General features: G+C 39.3%; 1 protein-coding gene across 2 annotated transcripts in view; it reads left to right on the forward strand.

Moving 5' to 3' along the window:
• DPYD (dihydropyrimidine dehydrogenase) overlaps window positions 1–24802 on the forward strand; it is a 332287-nt gene that overhangs the window by 275849 nt on the left and 31636 nt on the right. For both annotated transcript variants that reach the window (XM_036387649.2, XM_036387650.1), the window contains exon 20: window positions 12480–12659. In XM_036387649.2, the coding sequence (XP_036243542.1) occupies window positions 12480–12659 (180 nt within the window). The remainder of the gene's footprint in view (window positions 1–12479; window positions 12660–24802) is intronic.

A 24802-nucleotide genomic window follows, 5' to 3' on the forward strand; every position in this document is an offset into this window, starting at 1 on the left:
GCTGAATGCAGTGTCAGGCTACCAAAATGATATGAGACAAGATTCAAGGGATGGTACTTCAGGCCCACTAAGATTTTTCAGAAAAAAAATGCCACTTAAGGCAAAACCACTTTTCAGATGTAAGTCCTTTGATTGAGATAAGTGTCTCATAGATTGAGATAAGTCTCCTGTAGAAAGAGCAGTTTTTAGACTGTATTTCCAAAGAAACTTGATAGGTATTTGTACATCCATTTGAGTATCTTCCATCACAATTGAGCTTTTGTGGCCATTTTCACTGAAACTTGCCAGAATGGAGAGTGTTTTACTCAACAAATTTTGAGAAACAGAAAAGGAAGGCAGAGGAGAGAGTAGCTGCATTCCTTCACTGTAAGCACAAGCACACTATGAGCTCACCTTTATTAGACCTCTGAGAGCCCGCATGGGACAGCGCTGTGTCAGCCACAGGAAAGGCTTTAATTGGCAGTCACACCTTATTAGACGTCAGAGAACCCAACCAGGAGACACAGAGCTGCTGGAAGCCAGATATCATTAGCTCCACTGCTCACAGAGCCACGCACTGAGGAAAGTCTTCAATGGATACAGCACAGAATGGAGTGGCCCTTCTCTGCAGAGATGAAATTTGCAGTACATGCAGAAACAAAAGAGGGAACAAAGTGCTGTTTGAACATGTCGACATAAAATCCTAAGAAAAATGAATGTGAAAGAGAGAAAAGAGTTGGAACAGACATATCCAAGCATTCGCTTCTGAAAACATTTCATTATTTTCTGTTTTTTTCCTAGCCCAGTGCTAATTACAGAAATTCAACCTGTTCTCAACTGTCTGTCTTTGCTAATAAAACAAAAAGTAATTAGTGGACTGCCACACTTGCTCCTTTATTGGGAGAGAAATTGCTAATTGATAGTGAGAATCTTCCGTGAGAATTTCTTTTAAAGAAAATCAGAATTTGTCAAACAAAAACAATCTATAAAGTTTTTTCCTTTTAGTAGTTAAAAACCCCATCAAATTAGAACAGATTTTCATTATTGATTCTGACATGTTGTTTTTGCCACTTTTTTATGAAAAGTTGCAGTATTCAAATCAGCACATTGTAAAGTTACAGAGTAAATTCAACACTAATAATGCCTTTTATTTTCTGTAGTTTTGCATTAGTTCTACATTTGGAGCTGCTTAGGGGAATTACCTATTAGTTTTCCTTTATTTCTGCTCATTTCACCATCTAGTAAATGAAGTCTGCATAGATAGGATTGTTATTTCATAAATTTGTAAGAATGAAATAAAGCTTATTCTGTAACAATTGCTATTTGTCATTCTTGTAATGAATTCTCATGCAAAGTAGTTTCAACTATCACTGTATGGCAGTAATTATTTACCAACAATTAGGTCTCAATCGAGCATCAGTTCAAATGCTGTCCTGTAGCAGTCATTCCCAGCCTCTGCAGGGGATTTGTTCTCCTGGGGACAGTGGGCCTGCTCCCCTTTCCTGCCCTGCCTGGGTGTCTACCCTGCTCCTCTGGGTCTGGCAACACAGGGACTTTCAGAATTGAGGGGATGGGAAGAATAATTGCTTTGGCAATATATTTTTCTCCATCTCTCCCAAGGATCCGCAGTATTGTTGGTCCTTTGAAAGCCCAGTAGTGCTGCACCTATTTTTGATGTGGATTCACACTGCTGATGTGGACTTGTGCTGCTGCTCTCTTGCATGAACAGGCACAGAGCTGTTCTCCATGTGGACAAAGCACACGGTGTGAATTGACACCGAGTGAGTGTTGTTTAAAGTTTACAAAGTAAATGCAACATGGAGCTGACTCGTCACAAGAGGCTTGGTTAATTGTTGATTAACCAAATTATGGGCAAGTTGTTTTACTCAACTCAGGTTGTTTTCAGACATGAAGCTAGCTCTGTTGTAGATTGAGTTCCCTTGAGTACGTGTGGAGGTGACTGGAAATTGAAACTGAAACTGTAGCCAGCTCCTAGCTGGATATTGAAAATAAATACAAGGCAAGATAAGCATAGTGGAAAATACTGTTTCTTCATTCCTTTCTGCCATCTCCAATAATTACTTAGGAAAATTCCTGTGGGGTTGGGTTTTTTAGGGTGTTTTTTTGTTGGTTTTTTTTTTATATTATATGTGTTGTAACTGCAGGGAACTTGTTTTCCAAAAAGGGAGAAGGTAAAAACATTCAGTATTGCAAAGCTCTGTCAACAGAGAAGTTCTTGGAAACGCTGTCAGTCATACAAAGAAAACACATGTTTAAGAAATTTTCCTTTTTATATCACAGCAGCTTTGTTGATCTTTCAGGCAGAGGCTGTACCTGGCAGTGAAAGGAAGAAAGGGGAAGCAAGCAGTGGAAGAGGCTTTGCTCAGGCATGGTCCTGGAGCCCAGCCTGGCACAGGAATGCACTGCTGTGCAGCTCAGCTGGGGCTTGGTGCTGGGCTAGCTGCAGTTTGGTCACTGATCTTTTGCTTTTCTCAGTGGTAGAAAAATGGGTTTTCTGCTCAGGAAGGAGGGAGCAATAATTTTTTTCCTGTTTGAGCACAAGCCCCCTGACACAGCTTGATCTGACTGATGAGGGGTTCTTTTATCCATGCAATTAGAACAAAAGAAACAGAGAAAGCATTGTTTTTCTAAACTGTCATTTTGGAAGCTGTCAGTACATTTAAGAAAGGATTTAACTTCCTTCAATATCATCAGTTATGTTGCTGCTTTTCTTGCTTATATTTATTATTTGGATGAAGATAGGTAAAACAATCCCTGAGGAAAGTGGAAGTGGGTTTTTATCTCTGACACGAAGGATTTGCAGGGTCAGAACTATTTTGTTCACATGAATCTCACTCTTCAGTGGACACGGCAGCTGCTGCACAAATTCGTACAGGCAAGCTGATAGAGGATGAAAGTAATTTTAGCTGAAATATAATGTGAGAGTACTAGAGGGAAAGACTCACAAGGATGAGGGGTTAATCATTGCAGGACTGAATTGAGGTTCCAAGATAGAAAAATTGCTTTTCTGTTTGATTTTGAGAGGTCTGCAGCTTTCAAAATTCTGGTCACAAGAGGGTGTTCCAAAGTAGATAGTTCTCATTAGAATTTGTTGAAAATTTCTTTGAGGGAACTGTTGTTCATTGACAAATTTCATTTAATCAGAATAGATCTCAAGTTCCTGCTGTGTCTGATTCAGCGTGTCCTAGGTGAACACTGAAGGTCTACCCTGGATCTGTTAGGCATTAATGAGACCAGCTTTGGCCTGTGATGAGGAAATAGTTATTCTGTCACAGGAAGTTTAAGCATGGAAAACTTTTCCAGTTTAGACTGATAATCAAAATTCTAAAAACGTGTGGAATTAACACATTTAAAGACAAAAATATTATTTGGGTGAATCAAATCTGTTTCAATCTTTTTGCAACATATTTTGGTTTTGACCTTTTCATTCCAATTAACTTGGATTGCAAAACAGACATTTTCAAGTTAAATGCAGCCATTAGATTCCATGTTGTCAAACAGCACATATTGGTAATTCTGAAACTCTTTTCCACATGATTTTCAGAACACCTATTCTTTTCTGAAAAGCATGCTTTCCTAGAACTACACTCATCTCTGACAAATACACCTTTCTAAAAATGGGATAACAGACCAACTCAGTTCTAGAGATGATGGTGTTCCTGTTGGCTTGCTCTCAGAAAACAAAAACATAAAAACACTCAAACTGCTGTGTAATACTTGATTACTTTTATCATCAAACTACCAGATCTGAGTGACTTAATTGGCACCTGCTATAGAAACTTCTTTGGAGCTGAAGTTTATGGCTTGTGGAAATGGGTCAAACAAATCTACATCTACCTGACACAGCTGGTGATGTCCCAGCAGCTGCAGAGCCACTGGGAGAGCTCAAGGATTTCATTTTCCAGAACAGTACTTTTAAGACAGAGGCGAGACCTTTGGGTGTTAATAAATGAAATATGATGTGATATTCAGCATGTATTTAAAGATAGTTGTAGAACCTCTATGTGTGATTGGACTGTTTACACAGGGGAGTTAGTTCATCTGCTTCCAAAGCTATCATTCATTTTGTAGATCTGCAGTACAATGATACAATTTGCTATACATGGCTGATTATGAAGCTGTTTCCCTGACTCCTCAATGCTCAAGGCATGTGGAATCATATTTTTTTTCTTAGGAAAGATGATCATGATCAGCACTTTTATCAGTGTGTGTGCCCACCTACTGCATAAAGGTTCACTTTGTAGTTCCAAGAACTGACAGAATGCTTTAGTGAGATAAGGAAATATAACCATTCCTCTAGGGGTGGTTGACAGGGAAAAAACCCACAGTTACCTCAGGGAGCCTTCTGAAAATTCTTGATTTATTCTGCATTTCCCCTCTCAGAGACATGGGATATGAAATTGCATCGTTCAGGGTCCCTTGATAAGCACCAGTTTCCCACTCCCAAACACCCAGCTTAGCTATTTAGATCGAAGATACATTAATTGGCATTGGAGAACTTAAGGGGAGGGAGGAAAAATAGGTTTGAGTAGGCTAGGAATTAAGGCATTGGATAACATTCCTAAAGGATCCCTTACAGTGCTCTTATCTCCTGCCATGGCCTCATCATCTGATAAGTGCCTAATGGATTCTCAGCTTTTTTCTCCTCCTTCATCGTTGGCCACTCACGACTGCCCAGGGTTGCTGGAGTGCAGTACATGAACAAGATCTGTCTTGCAGCCCCCAAAATCAGGTACTTTGAGGTCTCTCTGCCAGGAAGAGTAGCCATCCCCTTGGTGCTGAGGAAGCTTCTCTGTAAGCTTGTGTCAGAAGGCTGCTGTGGCTTCAGCACAGAGCTGTGGGGCTCTTCCTGCTGCCCAGCTGCTACATCCATATTTCCCTACCTGCCTCGATGCTCTCTAAGTGCCAGCTCAGCTCTGCTTGACACCACGTTAGCGTTTTGTGGACCTGTTGTAGAGAGGATCCAAGCTGTTACAGTGTTTATCCCATAAGCTTGTCTTGCACGGGCTGGAGACCTTTTCCTTTAAAGTAATTTTGAGCTCCATTATTTACTTACATTAGCCTGTACTTCGGATTAGAATGACGATTTATCTCAAGATTGTCTGATGAAATTTCTTGAAGTATAACAAAATATCTGAAATACTTCACTGACTTACTGAGACCCACATGGCATAGGACTATCCAGTCCTTTTTTTTTTTTGTCAAAATAGATTTCGTAAGCCTTTTGTGAGTGGTTGAATGCTTTTCAGAGCCTGGAGTTATCAGTATCTTTGAATCTTTCTTCTATGTGTTATCCCTCAAAGTGTCACTAGTAAGCCCTCCGCTTATTAGGACTTTAAGTCTAGGACTCAGTAAAAAAGATTAGGTGGGCTTTTTTCCCCATAATTCAGACAATTCATGGATGTAATATTTCAGTCCTTCAAACTGCTTTCTGAAAGCTCTACTAGACTCTGAAACAAACAGTAGTTCATTAGCTCATGTATATTAGTTCAGCTGTAATGTTTTAAAAAGGCTATCAGGCTATCATCCAATTCAGTTTTGCGTCGATCCAGTTTCTGAAGACTTGTTAAGTAACATCCCATCTGCTAACCTCTATCTCTAGAGTCATTTAGGCAGCTAATGTGAGTGAATCAAATCATTCCATCTGTACTATATCAATATTTTGGAAGCTTTCTCTTTTCACAAATTCATTCTTCAAAACAAAGAGTCTTGAGGTTTTTTCCCGAGATTGTACCACATTGTCTGATAAACCACTTCCACTAATGTTGTTAATCCTACAACCCTCTAGCAGAAGTAGTAATTAGATAGAAAGGATAATTTAGGCTACGCATTTAATGTTCTGGTAAGTTGGTTGTTCAACGAGACATGAGGAGGAGGATCCATAGTTATAGAGGCAGCCTTTCCACAGACATTGGTATCCTGAAGGTTGTACACACAGAAATGCCTCTCAGAGGAGACTGTATTTGTCTGCATGCTCTCACACTACAGATCTTGCCACATTATTATGAGCACTGTGTCAGACAACCTGTGCAGTGTCTGCTGCTTTTTGCTTTGGAGATCTGGGCACAGATCTCCAAATTATTTTACAGGGGCTAGAAAATGCACATTTTAATTTCCATAGGCAAGAGCTATGCAGCATATAGATTGCATGGACCAGAAAGATCTCCCTTTATTCAAGTCAATTTTTGCTAGTTGCCTTTGAGAATAAATCCTAAATTGTGTCTATGCCTCACCCAGATTATCATAATGCTCTTGCCCTCTACAATGAAATTAGCCTTCTTAATGTTGGCAATTCACATAGATACAAAGGTGGGCAGAAATAAGGTCCTTCCTGAAACATCTTGCATTCATTCACAGCTTCAGATTTTTTTCACAAGAATCCTAATCAATAGAACCTAAACAAGAAAGCAGTAGTTCAATGATACATTAAATAACAGGCATTCATAAATGTTTCTCCAACAAGAAGGTGAATTTATGTGTTGAGTACTTATCAGGAAGAATTTTTAATAGGAAAAGAAAGCTTCTACAGAAAGATGATTATTGCTAAAATTGAAAATATAGTATAAAATAGTAAACATTTCATGAAAGGTTTGAGCATACCAGAAAAAATATTTCAAAGAGAGTCAACCAAATTAATGTCAAAGCACAATTTTTAATGCATTGTAAACCCTCTCACAGGTATCTCAGAGGAATAATAGTTGTTTATCCCTTTGCTCTGGTCAGAATATTAGAAATTGTGAAGTCAAAGGCCAATTTCTTAATCAAATGGCGTTTAGAGAGCTATTTTATTTACAGAACCTGTACAGTTTAGAACCAAAGCTGAAATTAGTCTCCATCTTCTGGTGAAGCAAGATGGCATTCTGCTAAATGCTAGAATTTTATCATTTGAAGGGGAAAAAAGGCAAAAAGAAAGCAGCCAGTGAGACCTACGAATATAAAAGCATTTGAGATCTCAGAAGGAGTTTAAATCAATGCACTGCCACAGTTACAGCACAGATGAAAGAGCCTGCTGTCTCAATTGCCAGGAAACTACTTAGAAACTCTCACTTTGATTTTTTTTTTTTTGGTAGTCCGTTACATTACCACTAAATGGAGTATACGGAGACATCACTGCTTTGATGTTGTACAGCTACAACAAATGGAAACTAATATGGTAGAACAGTAAAGCTATGTGATTTGCATTTATATATACAAATATATACCCATCAATCTTCTTCTAGACCATGTATCACTGCCACCCATCTGCCTCCTTACTGATACTTCTGTTTTCATAGAAGTGACAATTATTTTACACCCATATCCTGAAGAGAGATACATATATTTCAGAGGGGTGTAAAAATTAAAAATTTCTCCAAGCTATTGACTCCCAGAACAAATTTCTCACTTGCAAAGCCTTCTAAGAATGCTTTGAAACAATTTCAAGTTGGAGCACAACAGGATTTTTGTTCACACAGGTCTTGTCACTCCAAGAATATTTACTGTCTTCTTGCAAAACAGCACATTATTGAGCAGTCTAGATTCTCTGACCTGCTCCACTCTTTTGAGGCGATCTAGCAGTATATGAGATTATACACAATACCTCTTGTTGGGTGAAAGTAGTGTCGGGAAAAACTGACACAAGCATGTCTAGATCTGCATCTCCTCTGTGGCCTCTGCTGAAATCCCAGCTACTGATGGAATAGAAATAATGTAGGTAGGGACTAGAGCTCATTTTTGGCACTGTTTTCCCCATCATCACCTGTCCAGCTGGGATTTTGCCATATAATAATGAGTTTATGTAAAAACTGAAAGTTGCAGGGTAAAAGAGACTGCAAAGCCTGAGGAGGACTTCACTGGTTCCTCTTCTAGTGTTACAGAAAAATATTTCTCCTCTACAAGATCTCCCAAAGGGAAGGTGCACTGAGCTTTACTGGGTGATCTGGCTGGAAATGCCTCAGGCACTCTGTCCAAATTCTGCATGGATGGCACAGGTCCTCCATGCAGTCCCTCAGGATATGCTAAAGTTTGGAGAGGAACCACTTCCATTTTTGTAGAGAGTGAAACAGAAATAAAACTTAATGTCTGGGTATTTTTCCCATTGCTTCTAGAAACAGCCATGAACAAAACTGAAAGGTCTTAGACAGAGCTCTCAATAAACAGTGCAGGGTATTTGCCCCACTAAACACTTCAGAAATTGGCATCTCTTTATTGTGTAATGATTCTGCTAACAGCAAAGGCGTTTACAATGTTTTGTGACTGATGTAGAAGTAGTTGTCACCAGCAGTGAACTTTACTTCAAAATATATGAATTGAAAGTTTCAGATTCATGTGAATGTTCAATAAAAATCTTGTAACCCATAAAAATTATTTTACACAATAATAATCTCCTTACAATTTACTCCAGTTCCTCAAGTAAGACTTGTAATGTGTCTAGATCCTATGACAAAGTAAATTCACTTTTTATATTTATTTAATAATAGAGCAGACCAGGTATTTCTTATGAAAAACATCAGCAGGGACCTCTGTGTGCCTCTCCCATCATTGCATTTTGCAGAATAGTTTTACTTAGAGCCTTAACCTGTGATTCATTTCACATCCCCATTCCCCAATGAGATAATTTGGCTGTTTACCAGCAGCAAAGCAGGTATTGTGTCTTTTAGTATCTCAGACATGTCTGTATAGATTAGAATTGTAACTTACAGTTGCTTACAGCAACTTATGCTGAGCAGTTTTAGATTTCAGAATACTGAGAGCATAATGTCATTGACCATACATTGCATGTTGGCCTAGGTGCCTCTTTTGTGATATAAGGGGCAATCATTGGAGTCTGCATCTGGGAGAACAGGAAGGAGATCCCATGTTAAAAATTAAATTGTATAGTTCTACTACTGGGACAGAGCCAGGCAATGCAGTAAAACCAAGCTTGTGCAAACTTATTTCCTTCTGTATTAGTGCAATATGAATACTATGTTACCTTCCTAAACTGGAAAGATGTAGCACCTTTCTCTTCTAGTCCAGCTTCTAGAGACCAACACAAGCAAGACAGCAGGACAGCACTTGTCAGCAGCAGAGCTGACAGCTTTGTTGTGACCTGGGCTTTACTCTGTGCCATAGGATGTTCCACAGGGCCAGTCTCTCATCTTCCACAGAAGATACTTTCTACCTAAATGTTTCAGGTGAAAAGCTAGGTCAATGAACAGCTGAATATTAATTTACTCATTAAACAGATCCACTTGGAATATTTAGGATTAAGGGACATTAAGCAGGTGCCATCCCAGCCCTGCTGCTCGCCAGAGCCGGGGCTGCTGCACCACGCAAGCGGCGCATCCTGCGCGCTCTGTTCCGTGCACTCCTCCACGAGTGGCTTCTCTCGGCCACGGGAGGCAGACCAATGTCTCTGTGCCCTGGCACAACACAGCAGGGCTGTGCTCTCACTTAGAAAGTCTTACTGCTCTTCAGGTTTTTGCTTCAGGGTCTAAAGGGAAGCGCTGTGCTTGGTGGATACCAGCCTGATGCTGAGGAGAGGGGCAGGGCTGGCTGCAGTTCCTGCTGCTGCTCCATCGGTGTGCAAGGCAGGGACAGCAGCCCTTACACAGCACTTCTCACCTTTATCTCCTCCTCAGGTGGTTTGATAAGACATTAAATGAGAGGTGGTAGCCACCATTTTGGGTACAGCAAGATCTGGACTGCAGCAGAGGGGGCTCGGCAGCACTGTGCTGTGCAAGGGAGGGCAGTGCCTGCTCCCAGTGAAGCAGCTGGAGCAGAGCAGGGCGTTAATGAGGTGTAGAGGGGCCGGTTCAGTTCTTCTGTGATTTTTCCAGATGCCTGAGTTTGGGTCTCACCTGGTCTATTGCCACTTCTCTTGTGCTGAAAAGAGGACACAGTGTCATTTAAACTGGTGATTCAGAGGCAGCCAGGTATGATGCTAAAAACCTCTCTCCGTGGTGTAGGAATTGTCATGGCTGATGGGTCATGGCGACCTTTTATCCTGACTTTGTTCACCACCTTTTAAAATGCAGCAAAGGTTTCTACATTGACTGATGGAAGATACTGTAAACCTAAAATACGAATCTCACCATCTGATTTGTGCAATATAAGCTCAGAATTTTGGAATTTGCCAAATACATGGCAAAATTATTGCAGTTGGTTTTGTATGGGTTAATCTTTGAAGCTCTCTTGTTCTAGGAAAGGCCCATAAACATAAGCACTTGCTTTTATCCCAGTGAAATTAGTGGAAGGCATGTCTTTTGCTAATTATCCACATCATTGGGCACCACAATCATAAGGTTTCTACAGAAGAGGAGGATTTTTTGAGACCACTTCTTTGTTCTAAGCCTTTCCATGTCATATAGCATTTTTTTCTTTAGTGCAGACATTTACATTTTTCTTAAAAGTTGCATTTTGCCTTGAATTCTGGAACTTTCTCGGCTTTCCAGAGAAGTGCATATAGTGCATTGCATATAGAATCACAGAGAAGACAAATAGTTAGCTCTTAGTGTGTTATTATCTTCCACACATTTTTATATTATTGCAGTTCATAACACTGCACCACAAGCTGGAAAACAGTAAAAGCCTCTTTATTTATAAGATTATTACAGGTATCCTCGGGTGAATCTCATGTGTATACATCCTGTCAAAATATTTCAGGATTTTGACAAAAGTGTCTGAACTTGTTTCAAGTGACATGACATGGCTTTTAACTGCTTTTTTTTTTTTTGCAGTTTTAGTATTTTTAAGAGTAGATAATAAAAGTGTTACCCATGCACTAAAAAAAACCCAGAGAATTCCTTGCTGTACAGAAAACATCAGTGGAGTTTTGCAGTTAAATAACCTGCACGGGAAGTAATTATGATGGTCTCTATAATTGCCATTAAAAAAAAATACAGTCTTGAATCCTGTGGAAGGTATAACAGGCCTAATTAATGCCCACACTGTTTCTCCAGAGAAACAGATTTTTTTTGTAATGTAAATGCACTGCATAGAAAATGTTATTGTGCTTATTTTATAGCTTTTTTTTCTCTTGTTCAGCAGTAGTATGAGGTATTCCCAATATGATGTGTATCTGTCTTCAGGACTGCAAGATGTCTTGTCATTTCTGAAATGGGGAAAACAATAGCGTATTTCCAATGCTTTTTAAATGTTGATGTCAATTATGATCTGAAGTGTGTTTCCACATTGAAGAAGTGTGGATGTGTTTGTGCGTGTCTGTGTGCACCAATTCATGTTCTAAAGTAGGTGGCTATTTCATTGTTGTGTTCACTGTGTGTGCATGGAGTCAAGGTATTATCAGGAGCATTCCTTTCAGCTTTTACAATAAAAGCTGAATCAGAGGCTGAAAACACTGACACATGTGGAATTTCAGAGCATTTCCAGGGACTGATAATTAATGGCACTCAATCAACCCTGCACCTTGTCACTGATGGCTGATTAGAGTTTAGCTAATGAGAAGTATTCAGACAACAGTCAGGGATTTTTTTTATTCAGTTGTTAGTGTGGTTGGGGATCTCTGTGGGTTTAAGCCTGAGCTGATAACCCCAACATGCTCCGGAAGAACCCATGTAAATGGTCAGACTGTTTTCTGCTGTCTGTAGTTTTGTGTGTACATGTTAAGCAGGTCAGGGATCACTACTTTATATGTTTATAAAGCTACATTGCTATTTATGTTTCTAAAGTATCTAAAATAAAGTGGCCTCCCAGTTGCACTGAGTGGCAGAAGGGGATTGTTCTGTTCTGGGCCTGGCAATGCTCACCCCATACTAACAGGTCAGTTTAATGAGGGCCGTTTGCTGAGACACTTCCATTGGATCCAGATTCATCTCAGGGCTATCCAGTGGAATGGCAAGAAACAATGGGCACAAACTGAAACACAGGAAATTCCATTTAAATATAAGAAAAAAGCTGCAAGGGAGATTGAACGTTGAACCAGGTTCCCCAGAGAGGTGTAGTTGGAGATATTCAAATCCTAACTGGATACAGTGTTGGGTAACCTCCTCTAGTTGGCCCTTCTCTGAGCTGGAGGTTGAATAACAGGATCTCAAGAGATGCTTTCCAGTCTCAGCAAGTGTGTGGCTCTGTGATTTGCCAGGCTGGCACCTAGCTGGTTATGCCTGTGCAGGCTGGGGGGTACCACTGAGTGTCTGCAGGCAAAGCTCTGAGCGCAGGTGGTGGTTTGTCAGTGTGCTGGCATGCTCAGCAGCAGCTCCCCAGCAGGCACATCTGGGGCTGGGCTTGTAGGTTTATCTCTGAACAGCCCTCAGGTCTTGTCCAAGGGCTGCTGCTGGGGAATCTGGGCATAACTGGTATTATTGAGCCCTTTCTTTCCTGAACTGCAGTGGTGACATCATGACATAGGATTAATCAGACAATAATCTTGAATCCTTGTAGTTCTTGCCCAGTGGGTTGCAGGAAGGGTCACCTGATAATCAGTAAATCCAAAAGGCTTGCTAATTCCATATGCTTCTCTGTCAGGATGGAGCTGATAACTGACTTGCATTTCGTAGGTGTGCAGTGCGATCCAAAATCAAGATTTCACTGTCATTGATGACTACTGCACCGGACTGCAAGCTCTTCTTTACCTGAAAAGCATTGAGGAACTTGAAGACTGGGATGGACAGAGTCCTGCAACCATGCGCCATCAGAAAGGAAAACCAGTACCTAGAATTGCTGATCTGATGGGAAAGGTATGTTGTTTTATTGCCATTCCTGTATAGTAACACTATGTCTTTGTTTTGAATGTAATTCCATAATCATTGTATGCAGTTTCTGCTACTTACCTTGATTAATCACTGCTGCTGTCACAATTAGTCACCAAGTCATTTTCCTTCTGAATATTAACAAATATGTAGGCAGCTTAAGAAGACAAACTTGAAATTACTTGATACAGGCTAACGTTTTTACTATAAATATGATCTCTTCACGTGATTCATAACATCATGTCTTTAAAAAAATATAGGATGTAAAATTAAAAATGCATTAGAAAACGTTCGGGAACTGTTTGTTTTAATGAAACTCAACTCACTTCAGATTGATCCTAATATTGTGCCGGAAGCTCCTGGGTGTTTTAGCCAGGGTGCATCGTGCAGGAGACATGCAAAAGCCCTCTTGCTCTGGCTCTGAGCAGCTGAGACAGGAGCAGCTGTTAGCTGCATCATGAGATCAGGTAGGAGTGGTCCTTCAGTCACCATACCTGAGCATCTCATGGTCTTTCATCTGTGCTGATTCCCAAACCCTCTGCAAGACAGGGAAGTTCTAAGTGAGGATTGGTGACACCAGACTATTTAATAAATTCTGAAAGATCATTCACACCTAGAAAGTCTGTGTTGAAATGGGAATGTAAATGACGGTCAGCATGAAATCCTAACCTCTGGACTGTCTTTCCTCTCTGCTCTAGTAGTTCCCTGATACAAAAGCATTTTTTGAGATTTTTGACAGATGCAATGGGTTGCAGCTGCCCCAGCCCTGCTCACCCCTCCACCAGGGCACCTGCTGATCCATACTGAGAGGCAGGGAGGTGTAACTGGCTTCCTGCTGATGCCCGGCTGCCTCCTGCTCTAAGCAAAATACCTGCACAGCAGGGAGGCCAAGCTTTTGTTTCTGGTTACTAGAGGGGATCACTTTGAAGACTGATTTCAGTTATACATCATGCCTATTGATTATCCTTCCAAAAATCTGATGTACGACTGTTGAAAATGTTGTAAAAAGTAAAGAATTACAAAAGAATAGGATTTGGAGTGTCAAACGCCTCCAAATCTCTGCTTATCATTGCTGATGACTGGAATTGGATTTAGCAGGAGATTAGAGACTCCTATATTGTTGTTGTTCTCTGTGGAGCTCTGAAAATTATAACATTACCTTCAAGGAGGAAAGACAATCCTGTTCCTAAAGCTCTGGATAATACACTGCTTAAAAATAAACCAAGATATAAGCAGTTTCATTTTCATCTACTTATGTTAAGCAGTTAAACCAGGCTCTAAGGGTTATAGCTAAACTTCTTTCCTTTAACACCTGTGGAAACCTACACAGAATTTCCAAATCATGTTACAGATTTGTTGTAATTCTTCTTTCAAGCTGCACTCAGTGTTCTGTCTTTGTTTTACCTTTGTATTTTACTAAAGAGACAACCATTGTCAAAGATGTTTCTCCTGTCCTTTTGAATGAGGAAAAAAAAATTGTAATTTTTAGTCTTTTTTTGCCTGTCACTACATTGATAATTAACTTTAGAAAAGGTTGCATGAAAATATGCTTTAAGGAAGCATTTAATAATTCAAAGGAATCTTAACTTGAAACAGGTCACATGAAAAAGAATAAAAACAAAGCCCTATGTAGTCTTGTGTGGCTGGCTCTGTTAGACATTTAAAAGAATACAGAATATAATTTATTGTGTATTTGTATTAGCACTTAACTATAGCATTGTAACATTCCTACTAAATAATAGCATTTAAAGTTAAGCAGGCTGCATTGTTGATAAGCTATTGATACATTTTAGGCATAAGCTCAGGATGGCTGTTTGTCCAAGAATGAACATTCAAGGGAAAAGGAAAAAAAATAATATAACTCTGGTAACTGGAAATACCGTGATAAATGATCCTACTAGGGGCAATCAAATACAAAGACTTGATATCATTAATATTTATAATATCCTAATTAGCAAGACTGTGCCTAAGCAGTGTTATTAGTGTAACTAATTATGTTATCATAAAACTAAGTTTGCAGTATTGTAGGAATCAGTATTCTTACTTTCATAAATTATTATCAATATTGGATTTCATGTACTTGTGCCTAGTAAATTTAGTTAAGTACTGTAGTTTCATCTCAATTCAAACACAAATATCTAACTTGCTTGGCAGCAAGTCATTAACACGTTTGTGAGTCTCTTTCTAAAATGAATTCACTAAAAAGCATGTCCTTACTCTCTGTTTGGAACAGAGAAAAGAACCTATTGATATTTTCTCATTGATAAAATAATGTGTGGGAATGTATATGTTATAGATGAAGTAAAATGTGACAATCAAAATCCTGCCTTATAAATATAAGGATCTGCCCCAGTGTGTGTTGGTATATACCATGAGAGGAAATGCAGTTTCTTCAGTAGGACCTCTTAAGAAGCTAAGCAGCAAATACAGATGAACACTTGCATTCAAAAACAACAACAACAAAAAAGTTAATCTGCTGATTTTGATATGTTGTGGTTTTGATGCAGTAGATTTTAAAATATACAGGAATCATCCTCCTTTTCATGACAAGATCACTGTTATTTTCAAATATAATCACAGGCATAGGAAGGTCAGACATTTGACATTTTAGTAATAAGGAAGTGAGGGAGAATTATTTTCACCAGCATCAAGAACCATTTGCTTTCTGATTGTATACAAATTCATTGAGCTTCTATCAGTTTAAATAAATTACAGATTTAGGAGCCATTCTGTTCCCAGAAAAGTATGTTCATAATGGTATCTGTTTAGATTCACAGTGCAATATTGAATGTTAATGTCTGTATTTTTATGTAATGGTGGACTATTCTTTTTATAATTCATTGTCCATCCTGGTTTCAGCATCAAACAGATCCTGACTGCAGAGTGTTGCCAAAGGAGAGTGACACAGTGGAGTTTTGTCATGAAATATTGTAGTATTTGATGACCAGAGTAAACTAAAAGATAAATAAACTAAAAGATAAATACCTTCTTCTAAATGGTACTCCTAACCTCAAACTGAAGTTGTCTTGCCATGCAGTCACCACATAAATGACAAACTGAACAGTTATCACTGTCAGGTGTTATATTTATCACAATAATTTCCTTCCTAAACAGAGAGACTATTGAAAGTACTGTGCTAGATAGTGTAATATAACAAGCAGTTAAATAGCAAACATAAAATGCTTTGGCTGAAAAAGAGATTCATGTTGATTAGTATCTGTTCATCCTTCTGCATTAATGAAGCTAATACTTCTGATAATTTATAGCCCTTGAAATATCAGAAGCACCACAGCACTGGAAAATATTTTGGAAACTTGAGTGCTCTTTTTCTGTTTTTTATTGTTGCAGAATCTATTTATTTTTGTATGTAGACCCTAAATTTATCATCTTTGAGCCAGCAGTATTTATTTTCTGATAGTCTTTTCAGTAGCTTTTTCCCTTTTGCTAACACAGCAATTGCTGCTGGAGCCATGGTCTAGGATGTGACCTGTGGTACTACACTGCCTATAACAGGAGTGAGATTCCCACTTAGGAATGCCAGCCTCATTGGTTTCCAGTCACTGGGTGACACAGGTTTCCATAGCTCCACCAATTTTACTCATTCTTTCCTGTGGTAACCTATCTGTAACCATTCTTTCCTGGTAACCTATCTGTAACAGCTCTGAAGAGAGTCCTAGCACAGATGCTGTGTCAGACTAACAAAGGTGGCCAAAGCCAGAGTTCTGGGCTTCCTTCCTCATTGCTTTTCAGATGGTTTATTGAGTTGGGTTTGGGTTGGTTTTTTTGGTTTTTTCCTGTGGGAGGACCTGACACTTGAAACCTTGGCACAGGTGACTGTCATTAATATCAACTCTTAGTGGCCTTTGCATGGAATAAAATATGTCAGCCTGTCTCAGGTTTAATCTCTGTGTGCAAATCTTGATGCTGAGATGAGAGAAGGGCAAAGTAAGGATGACACCAGAGTGCTTCTCACTGACTCCTTCAAGGAAGAACTTCTGTAAAAGCACACTTACCTCAGAATGAATTTAGGACTGAGATAAAGTGCCTGATGCAGTCAGGAAGACAGTTAAGATGTAGTGCACACTCTTACAACCCAAAGTTATTAGGGTGACTGCATAAACCAGAGGGAGGGCACAGCTGGTCTCCTTACAATACAAAATTAATAGAATTATATTTTAAAATAATGTTCACGAGTTTCTCAGGAACATAAATGACCAGGAGCAATAAAGATAACTCTGTTCTCACTAGATATCTGAACATGGTGTAGTATTCCCCAGAGGTGCAATTTGATCCCCTGTGTGTCTCACTGTCTCACCTTGTCTGTTTGTTACAGGACTCTTTTATTAGTTGCTCACTGATCTTAATCCAGAGAGCTGAGGTGATTGTGTCCCAGAAATGCACTGTGTCAGCTGGTGATCACAGAAGTGGTACAGTGTGTCTCTGTAAAAACTTCCACTAATGTCAGCTGTAAAAATCATACTTATGCAGTGGCTGCTATATATGCCAGGTAGCTAAACAAAAATCTTGCCATGCATTCAGCTGGTAGGTGTGGGTTTATAGCAAAAGAATATATATGGATGTTTCATACTTTGCTTTCAGCACCAGGAGTTACGAACAAGTGATATTTGTTTAATCATGTCTAAATGATAAAAAAATTAAAAATAACAAAAACTAATAATTTAAGCATCTTTATTCCAGAAATCTACAATACCCCAAAGGAACTCAGTGGGTAGTTCTCAACTGTTTAGGTTGTGCTATACTAAAAATGTTTAAATTGTATCTGTTAAAAAGACATTATAGACATTTATGGCTTTATTCATCAGGCAAATGAAAGAGAATGATGCTGTATATGCACAGTGTATGACTTCAATGACATTTCATCACCTTAAATTTAGCAACCTTCTGATTTTCTTCTCTGAATGGACTTCCCATTGGAACAGACTTCCTGTTTGGACTAAAATGTTCATTTCCTAAAAGTTATCTATGGGTACTAAAATCTGAGTCTTCCAAACAGTATAAACCTGCTAAATTCTAACTGTACTGCAGTCAAATCTAAGTAGTCTTTTGTATGGCAGAGAAAAAACCTTGGGAACTCAGCCATGCAAGAACCACTGCTGCATCATAGAGTTTTGTCTGCCTTCAGATTCTTCAAGACCTCTGACTACCATCACTGAGCAGAGGTTTTCACCCTTCATTTTTGGAAGTGCTCCTTGTTCTTTAGGAAAATTAATTTGTTGGCAGTCGTTCCTCACATGTTCTCCCTCCTCTCTTCTCCAAGTGCAATTACCTCTGTGCAATAATTTTTCTTTCCTTCTTAAATGTGTTATCAGAGAGGCATTACTGTAATTCCTGACTGGCTCACTTATGGCCAGCCATGAGTCCATCACTGGCTGGCCTTGGCTCTATCAGACACGGGGAACCTTCTAACAGCTTCTCACAAAAGCCTTTCCAGTAGCTCCCCCTGCTACCAACCTGGCCTCACAAACCCAAGAGAGCTGTTTGATCCTCTTTCCCATTAGCTAAAACTTGGACCCTAAATATGGCTTTCAGCCAGACAAAGCCTTTTAAGTATAAGCCAGTATTGATCAAGAAACCTCTTACTTCAGGACATTATGGGAACTCGCATCAGCACACTCAGGGACTCTTGCTGCAAATGCTTGTTGGGTTGCCCAAAAATAACGCTCTGCCAAAATATGTCTGCACCATTATCTGCAGGAAGATGAGGAAATAAGTCCTTTCCTTCTGCTCCCCGCTTAGCCTTTCAGCTCCTCATCTGATGATGAAAGGCCTCCACAGGCATTGCTTCAGGTGAGAGTCTGGTGGTTCTCTGCGGGGAGAGCCAGCAGAGCAGACTCTGCACCCCACTACACAAGTCATATTTTACCAGCTTTGCTGCCATTGGTGAACCTCCCAGCCATTCTAGCTGAGCTCAATTATGAGTCTGACAAATTTGTAGAAAAGAAAGGACCACTTCAAAATCTTTTTTTTTCCTAATTGTTCTATTATGGAAGTTTATGTTGTGATTACCTACAGTGCTGTTTCTCACAGAGAGAGCAGGTTACGTAAAATGTATCTTCCCTAACGGTGAAGCCATTTGCAGTAGAAATGTATGAAACAAAAGGAGCTAGGATTATTAAAGTGTATTTTAAATACTTTAATCTCTGGGGGGTTTATATGTACTGTATGCTAAATTTGCTTTGAGCATGGAGTTTAAAGTTTCAGATGCACAGGCAGTAAATGTGGCTATTAAGAAAACCGTGTATTTCACACTAACTCCTTGGCTGTAGCAGTTTTAGTGCATTCACTGCTGGCAGTGGACATCAAGCCAGGAAAATCCAACTCCTGATGCAAAAGGATTAAAAAAAAATCCAGGCACTGCCAAAAATACATAATTCTTTTTTTGTACTCTGCAGTTTGTTTTACTTAGGGAAACGGCCTGGTCATACCCTGCAGCATGCATTCATTACAGTGATCTTTGACTGGCAGATGCAGAGTAATAAGATGCATATTTTAGTGCTTATTATAATACCCTGTCCAAAAACAACTTGACAAATTTGTGATTTCGACAGTATCTCATTTTGCTGGCTGCAGTGCTCTGTGATTGCCTGGTCCACGTGGCTTCCAGATTATGCATACCACCAATACTGCTCATTAAAATGGCCACAGTTCACCAGTTTCGGTAGCTTGGAACGAACTTGGAATGAATTATTATACAACAAAGAGGCTGCTGTCATGCAGAACAAAAGACAAGCAAAAGAGAGCTTCGGCTTAATGAGGCTAAGTGAGTGTCTCCCCTGCATCACCAGCTACTTGATGGCCTTTGAGCATGGATTTTTTTTCTCCACAGGCCAAAACCTTTGGTCTATTATTTTGTGTTTATGCACCTTGAGGCTAATATACATTTTAATATGCTGCACATGGAGAAAAAAATCAGCCATTAGATTAGAACATGTGCACTCCCTGTTAAGTTAATGACAGCCGAACATAGAGATAAATTTAGGTTTTCATATTTAATTATAGCACAGTGCAGTACGTTTAGCAAGGATAAATTGCACTATTATTATGCTTCATTTTTTTTGACATCTTTTCATATTAACCATGCACACTTACCCCCACTTCCTCCCCAGTGTCACACATAATGTCTCTGTGCATCATCCTTCTCTAACACCATTAATTTTTTATTCTGTACAGTTGTATATATATATTGTTGTATTTGTTACTTAGGGTTAGTTTGCAGGCTGGATAAAACCATTCAAAACAGCCATTGTGTTAGGTGATCTACATAGGCACTAGAGACAGAAAAGACATAAAAAGAACTGGCTTGTGTGGCCAGAAATGGTTCCTCATTCTGCTCCCAGAGCAGGGTTCCCAGCCCTTCTTCCCTGGATGCTTTCAGAGTGGTGTACACTGTCTGACTGCAGAGGAGTAGCCCCTTTCTCAAGGAACTGAATAGGAAAAACCAGAGAAATAGTGTATTGAAGAGGTTAAATAAGTTCTAAAGCGGATTTTAGTTGGATAATATTAATATGGGTGATGGCAATGTTAATATAAAAGGTCTAATGTTTTAGGTAGTATATGGTATTTGTTGGGGTTTTGTACATGTGCTGTCTCTGTTTGTCAAAGGTGTTGCTCCAAGAATGGCATCAGGAATTAGGCCAGACATCAACCTTATAGAAGACAACATGAAATTAAACATGGAGGCAAGTTGGCATGCAATTTAGTCTTTGAGTGTTCTTATAAAGTTTAATGTGAATATTTGATAGTTTCTGTGCTGCTGTGGATTTGATGGTGATGCTGGACTGTTTTTATTACCTGAGAATGCTTTTAAGATTTGCTTTCAGCTCTGGTCTGAGCTATTCATGTAGCTGTAGTTTGTGAAATATATGTTTGCATGCTTCACAAAATTAAGGAAATACTGCTATTTTCCAAAGTGGATTAGAGCAGGTAATAACTCACAGGAAGAAGATTTTCTTCCTCCTGCTGTGTGTATAAGCAGGCAGGAGATATTATGCTACAGGCTTATTCCTAGATTATTCCTTATTGGATAGTTGTTTCGTGACAAAAGACACTGTGGCTTGATGACCAGAGGGTCATGACAGGAATAATAATCACCATGTGAAAGAGTGTCTGGATCTGGGTGATAAAGCATTCCTCATCACAATCAGTCAGCACTTGCTGGTGCAAGAATTTTCCTCAATGGCAGAGATCAGCTTTTTCATATTAATTGAGAGCCAATTGGTCTCTTTTCCTCTCCCTCTCCTCCCTCTTTCTCCAACCTTCAGTTCTGTACCAGCTTTTCCTACTGAAGAGTATTTTCTTTGTCAGGTAAAGACAGATTTTGGGGATGTTTAGGATGCTGCAGTATTTGTGGGATTGGTATTGGTTGCAGAGCCTTACTCTTTGTGTCCCCACTGAGTAAAGCCCAGGTCAGTAATGATTGATAGCTAATTGTCTGCAGTTCAAGCACTAGAAAATGGGTTGGCAATTAATTTATGTGTGCAAGATTCTTCTCCCTGATTTCGTAAGTGCAGATTTCGATGCAAATTGCATTCATGAAAGCAAGGTTGTGGCTTTCAAAATGTAAGCTATAATTACTAGTCTGAGAACCTGATGATACAAAAGTCTTCCTCTAGAATCTACCCCTAGTGAGAGAAGACAGTTATTAACAACATTGTGTATTTCTAAGCAGCACTTCTAACCATCTTTAGTTCATTAAGCCCTGGTAAAATCTTGGTATTACATGGGGTACAGTCTCACGGAGTTGCTGTATCCTACAGACATCCAGATGGCTTAGAAATATCTGTGCAATCAGAAAGGCCCCTTCTGTATCTATAGGCAGCTATTATTAGTAAAACCTGCTTTTATTTATGTGTCCCCATGTTGTTTATGGTACTAGTCACAGCCACACATATTGATGTGCAAGAAAAGACTTGGACTTTTACGTTCTGAGAGATTCATTTTCCCTTTAATATTCTCATCTAAGAAAGCTGTTTATTTGGATAGCAAGGTACTCTGTGGCCCACAATGTCCATGCAAGAAAAGTGCAAAATTAAGTAGGTGGTATTGGTCATAGACAGCAGACTTAGAATTAATTTTCAGCCTGTTTTCCAAGAACTCTTTTATTTTTATGCTAGTTTTGAGAGGAAGTTAGCAAGAACATCTTTTAATTTTCTTAGGAACAGATTTGGCCCATAAGAATAGCCTCAAGTGTAGTGGCATGCACATACATATGAGAAGTATAGAGGAGTTATTTATGGGGAGAGGCTAAAGAAGCTAAAAGTCCTAAAGTGTCCTGTAAACATAAGAGGTGGAGAACTCAGTGATGTATAAACATTTGACGTTTTCAATCAGTGAAGAAAGGGGGATTTTCTGATGTAGAGTGAAAACTCAACTGAGACTGATGAGTTAAATTAGGAGGGGTGGGAAAAAGTGTTCAGGAAAAGTAGGAGAAAAATTATCCTGATTGGAAGAAAAGTTTTTTTGTAGAAATGATGGTGGTTTCCTGCTGTGCTGCTGACATTAAAGGTGGAGAGAACTTGTAAAGCTTCAATGCAGAGAGTCTAATGGAAATACTGCTGGGAGAAGTTCTGGGTTGCCAGGACTATGTGCTGGACTTGCAGACTTCTCCTGTCTGCACAAGCTTGACCCTGACCCTTTCCAACATTACAGCTGTACAATAGGGGCTACCTATGGAAGCAACTGGATCCTTATAAAGTGTTCAGACGGTGACTTACTGTGAGTCACTGGAGCTGTAAGTATCTAACAGTACGCAATTGAAATGTCTTTTTATTTAAAGAATAAGATCAGACTTAAGGAACATGATTGTGACCTTTCCCATTTACTTTATTTTTATTGCTATGGAAAGCCCTTGAAGGTTTTTCTGTCGTCTTGTGCAGTTTTGATTCAACCACATGGGTGTCTTAGTCAATGGGTGTCAACAGTCAAAGCTGTACTTCCTGAGTTTTTTATGGACAAATGGACTAAAAATGTCTTTCTGTTCCATTGTCCACGCGTCACACGTTGGCACAGGACAACTGTCCCCAGTACCTGAATGGGGCTGGTGGCACACCATTTCTACATGGAGAAGTTGAGAAAAAAGATTTCTGCACTCAGCTGACCTATTCATGCTGAACAAAACTCATTAAGGCCCAAGAACTGCGTTTGGGTTGTTCCAGGGAAAAATTACAGCCAGCCTGTAATCTGTTACTCCACACTGGGGCTCTGTAATAGTTTGAAGTGGCCTGGCAAGAATTTTATTGATTTCTTGGGATCTCATTCAGGCTGATTGAACTTGTGTGCTGTGATGGTGGATGTTTAAGAGCACCTTCCCTAGCTATTATTAAGAAGGTGGGTCTAATCCTCAGACAGGTAAGACCTTGTTTGCCCTTCATTCAACTCAGCAGACAAGTTTTAATGAAATAGCTCCTTTTATATTTTATGCCATGGCTGTGTTTTTGATTTCCACACTTGGAACTATCCAGTGTAAGTAAGTCAGTATATAACCCATATATTGGTCAGGATATGTCACATTATGTATCTGTTCTTTCTTTAATCATTTTGTGTCTTTCTGGTTTGACTGTTTGGAATAATTAATACATTCCTTTCTATTACTATGTTGTATTTTTCCAGTTGATGATTTATTTATATAAAAGCCATAAAATACCTTGCTTTATATATTATGTCTGGATTCATGAGAAATGCAGACACATATCACTGAAATACAGGGGGTTTTTTTAGATCAGCCAGGACAAGGTCTTGCAGTGGGGTTTAAAGTAGTTTAAGTCTAGAACCTATGAACTATAATTGTATTTATTTATATTAACCATCATTACAGCATAGGGCATTTTATCCTAAATGCTAATCATTACTTAATATTTTCTGAATATTTATTACTACTACCACTACTGCAACTAATAATAATACTAAATGTATGCCAAAAGGCATGTTTTCCAACTGCAAACCAGAAGTCTAATCTAGTCTCTCCAGCAATTTTTCCTTGCCTTTACTGAGCCTTCTTTTAAATGCTGAGCGCTTCTGACATTTTGAAATGTCATTTCAAAATTTTCCATTTGTAAATTGACAACCAGAAGACCTATTGTAAACACAGAAAGCTCTATAAGCACAAGCATATCTATATTTTCTCTTTTACTAAAAATGTATCACCAAACTGTAAACAGCTCAGGTACCATTTCCATTAGGAAAAATGATATTTTGAAGCTTCTAAAGTTACCAATTAAAACAGAAGCAACCCAAAATCCTTTGGTGACTGTAGCATGAGTGTGCCTTTTTGTAATCACTGTTTCCTAAGGAGCACCCAAAGGAGCACAGCCTCAGGGCTGTTTTGGTTGGTGCAAAACAGGGCTAATAAATGCCTCACACTTCAGAGCTCCCTCTCTTTCTTCACAACAATGTCATCATCTTTCATTTGATAGACTGCAGCCATTTTCTTATCAACTCTGTCATAGCTTGGTTTTGACCTTCAGTTCCTGGTCTGTGGGTGGGCTCTTGTGCCTGCTGCTGGATTTTGGACTTATTTACCAGGATAAAGCAGATGGAGGAAAAACAGTATTTACATTTTTCCACAAGACCTAATTTATTTCTCTGTTGTTTATTGCTGAGTTATTTTTGTCTACGTAGTATGAATAGTTTGCAAAGGTATTTATAACAACATTTCACTGATCAAAATGCAGTCTGAAAAGCTTGAAAGTCTGCCTCTCTGTCTTCATTTAAAAAACCAGTTTCTCTCCATCCAGACTGTGTCTTTAGTTGCCCAGTTCCTAAATGGCAGTTTGGGAGGGCACGCCTCTGATTTTGACCACTATTTTGAGTACTGGCTCATAATTCAGCACACACTGGGAATATAATTTTTAGTGCAGAATCGAGCATTTATTGAGATGTATTTAGGTGAAATCTTAACACAGTCTGTTGTAAGAGTCTAGCTCTCCAAATACCATCCCCAGCTCATCCAAAGATAAAGGGCTCAGTGTAAAGTGTCTGACTGGGTGAGCTGCCCTTGGGATTCTCCAGCACAAGGGATGCAGTCCCTGACCATGAGCATTAGCCAGGATATGCACAGTTGCTGCTGTGAAAGGGACCATGCCACAACACAACTTGCTTTCAGTTTCGAGCGT

The sequence above is a fragment of the Molothrus ater genome, chromosome 9 (genome assembly GCF_012460135.2).
Source record: "Molothrus ater isolate BHLD 08-10-18 breed brown headed cowbird chromosome 9, BPBGC_Mater_1.1, whole genome shotgun sequence".
NCBI classification, from domain to species: domain Eukaryota; kingdom Metazoa; phylum Chordata; class Aves; order Passeriformes; family Icteridae; genus Molothrus; species Molothrus ater.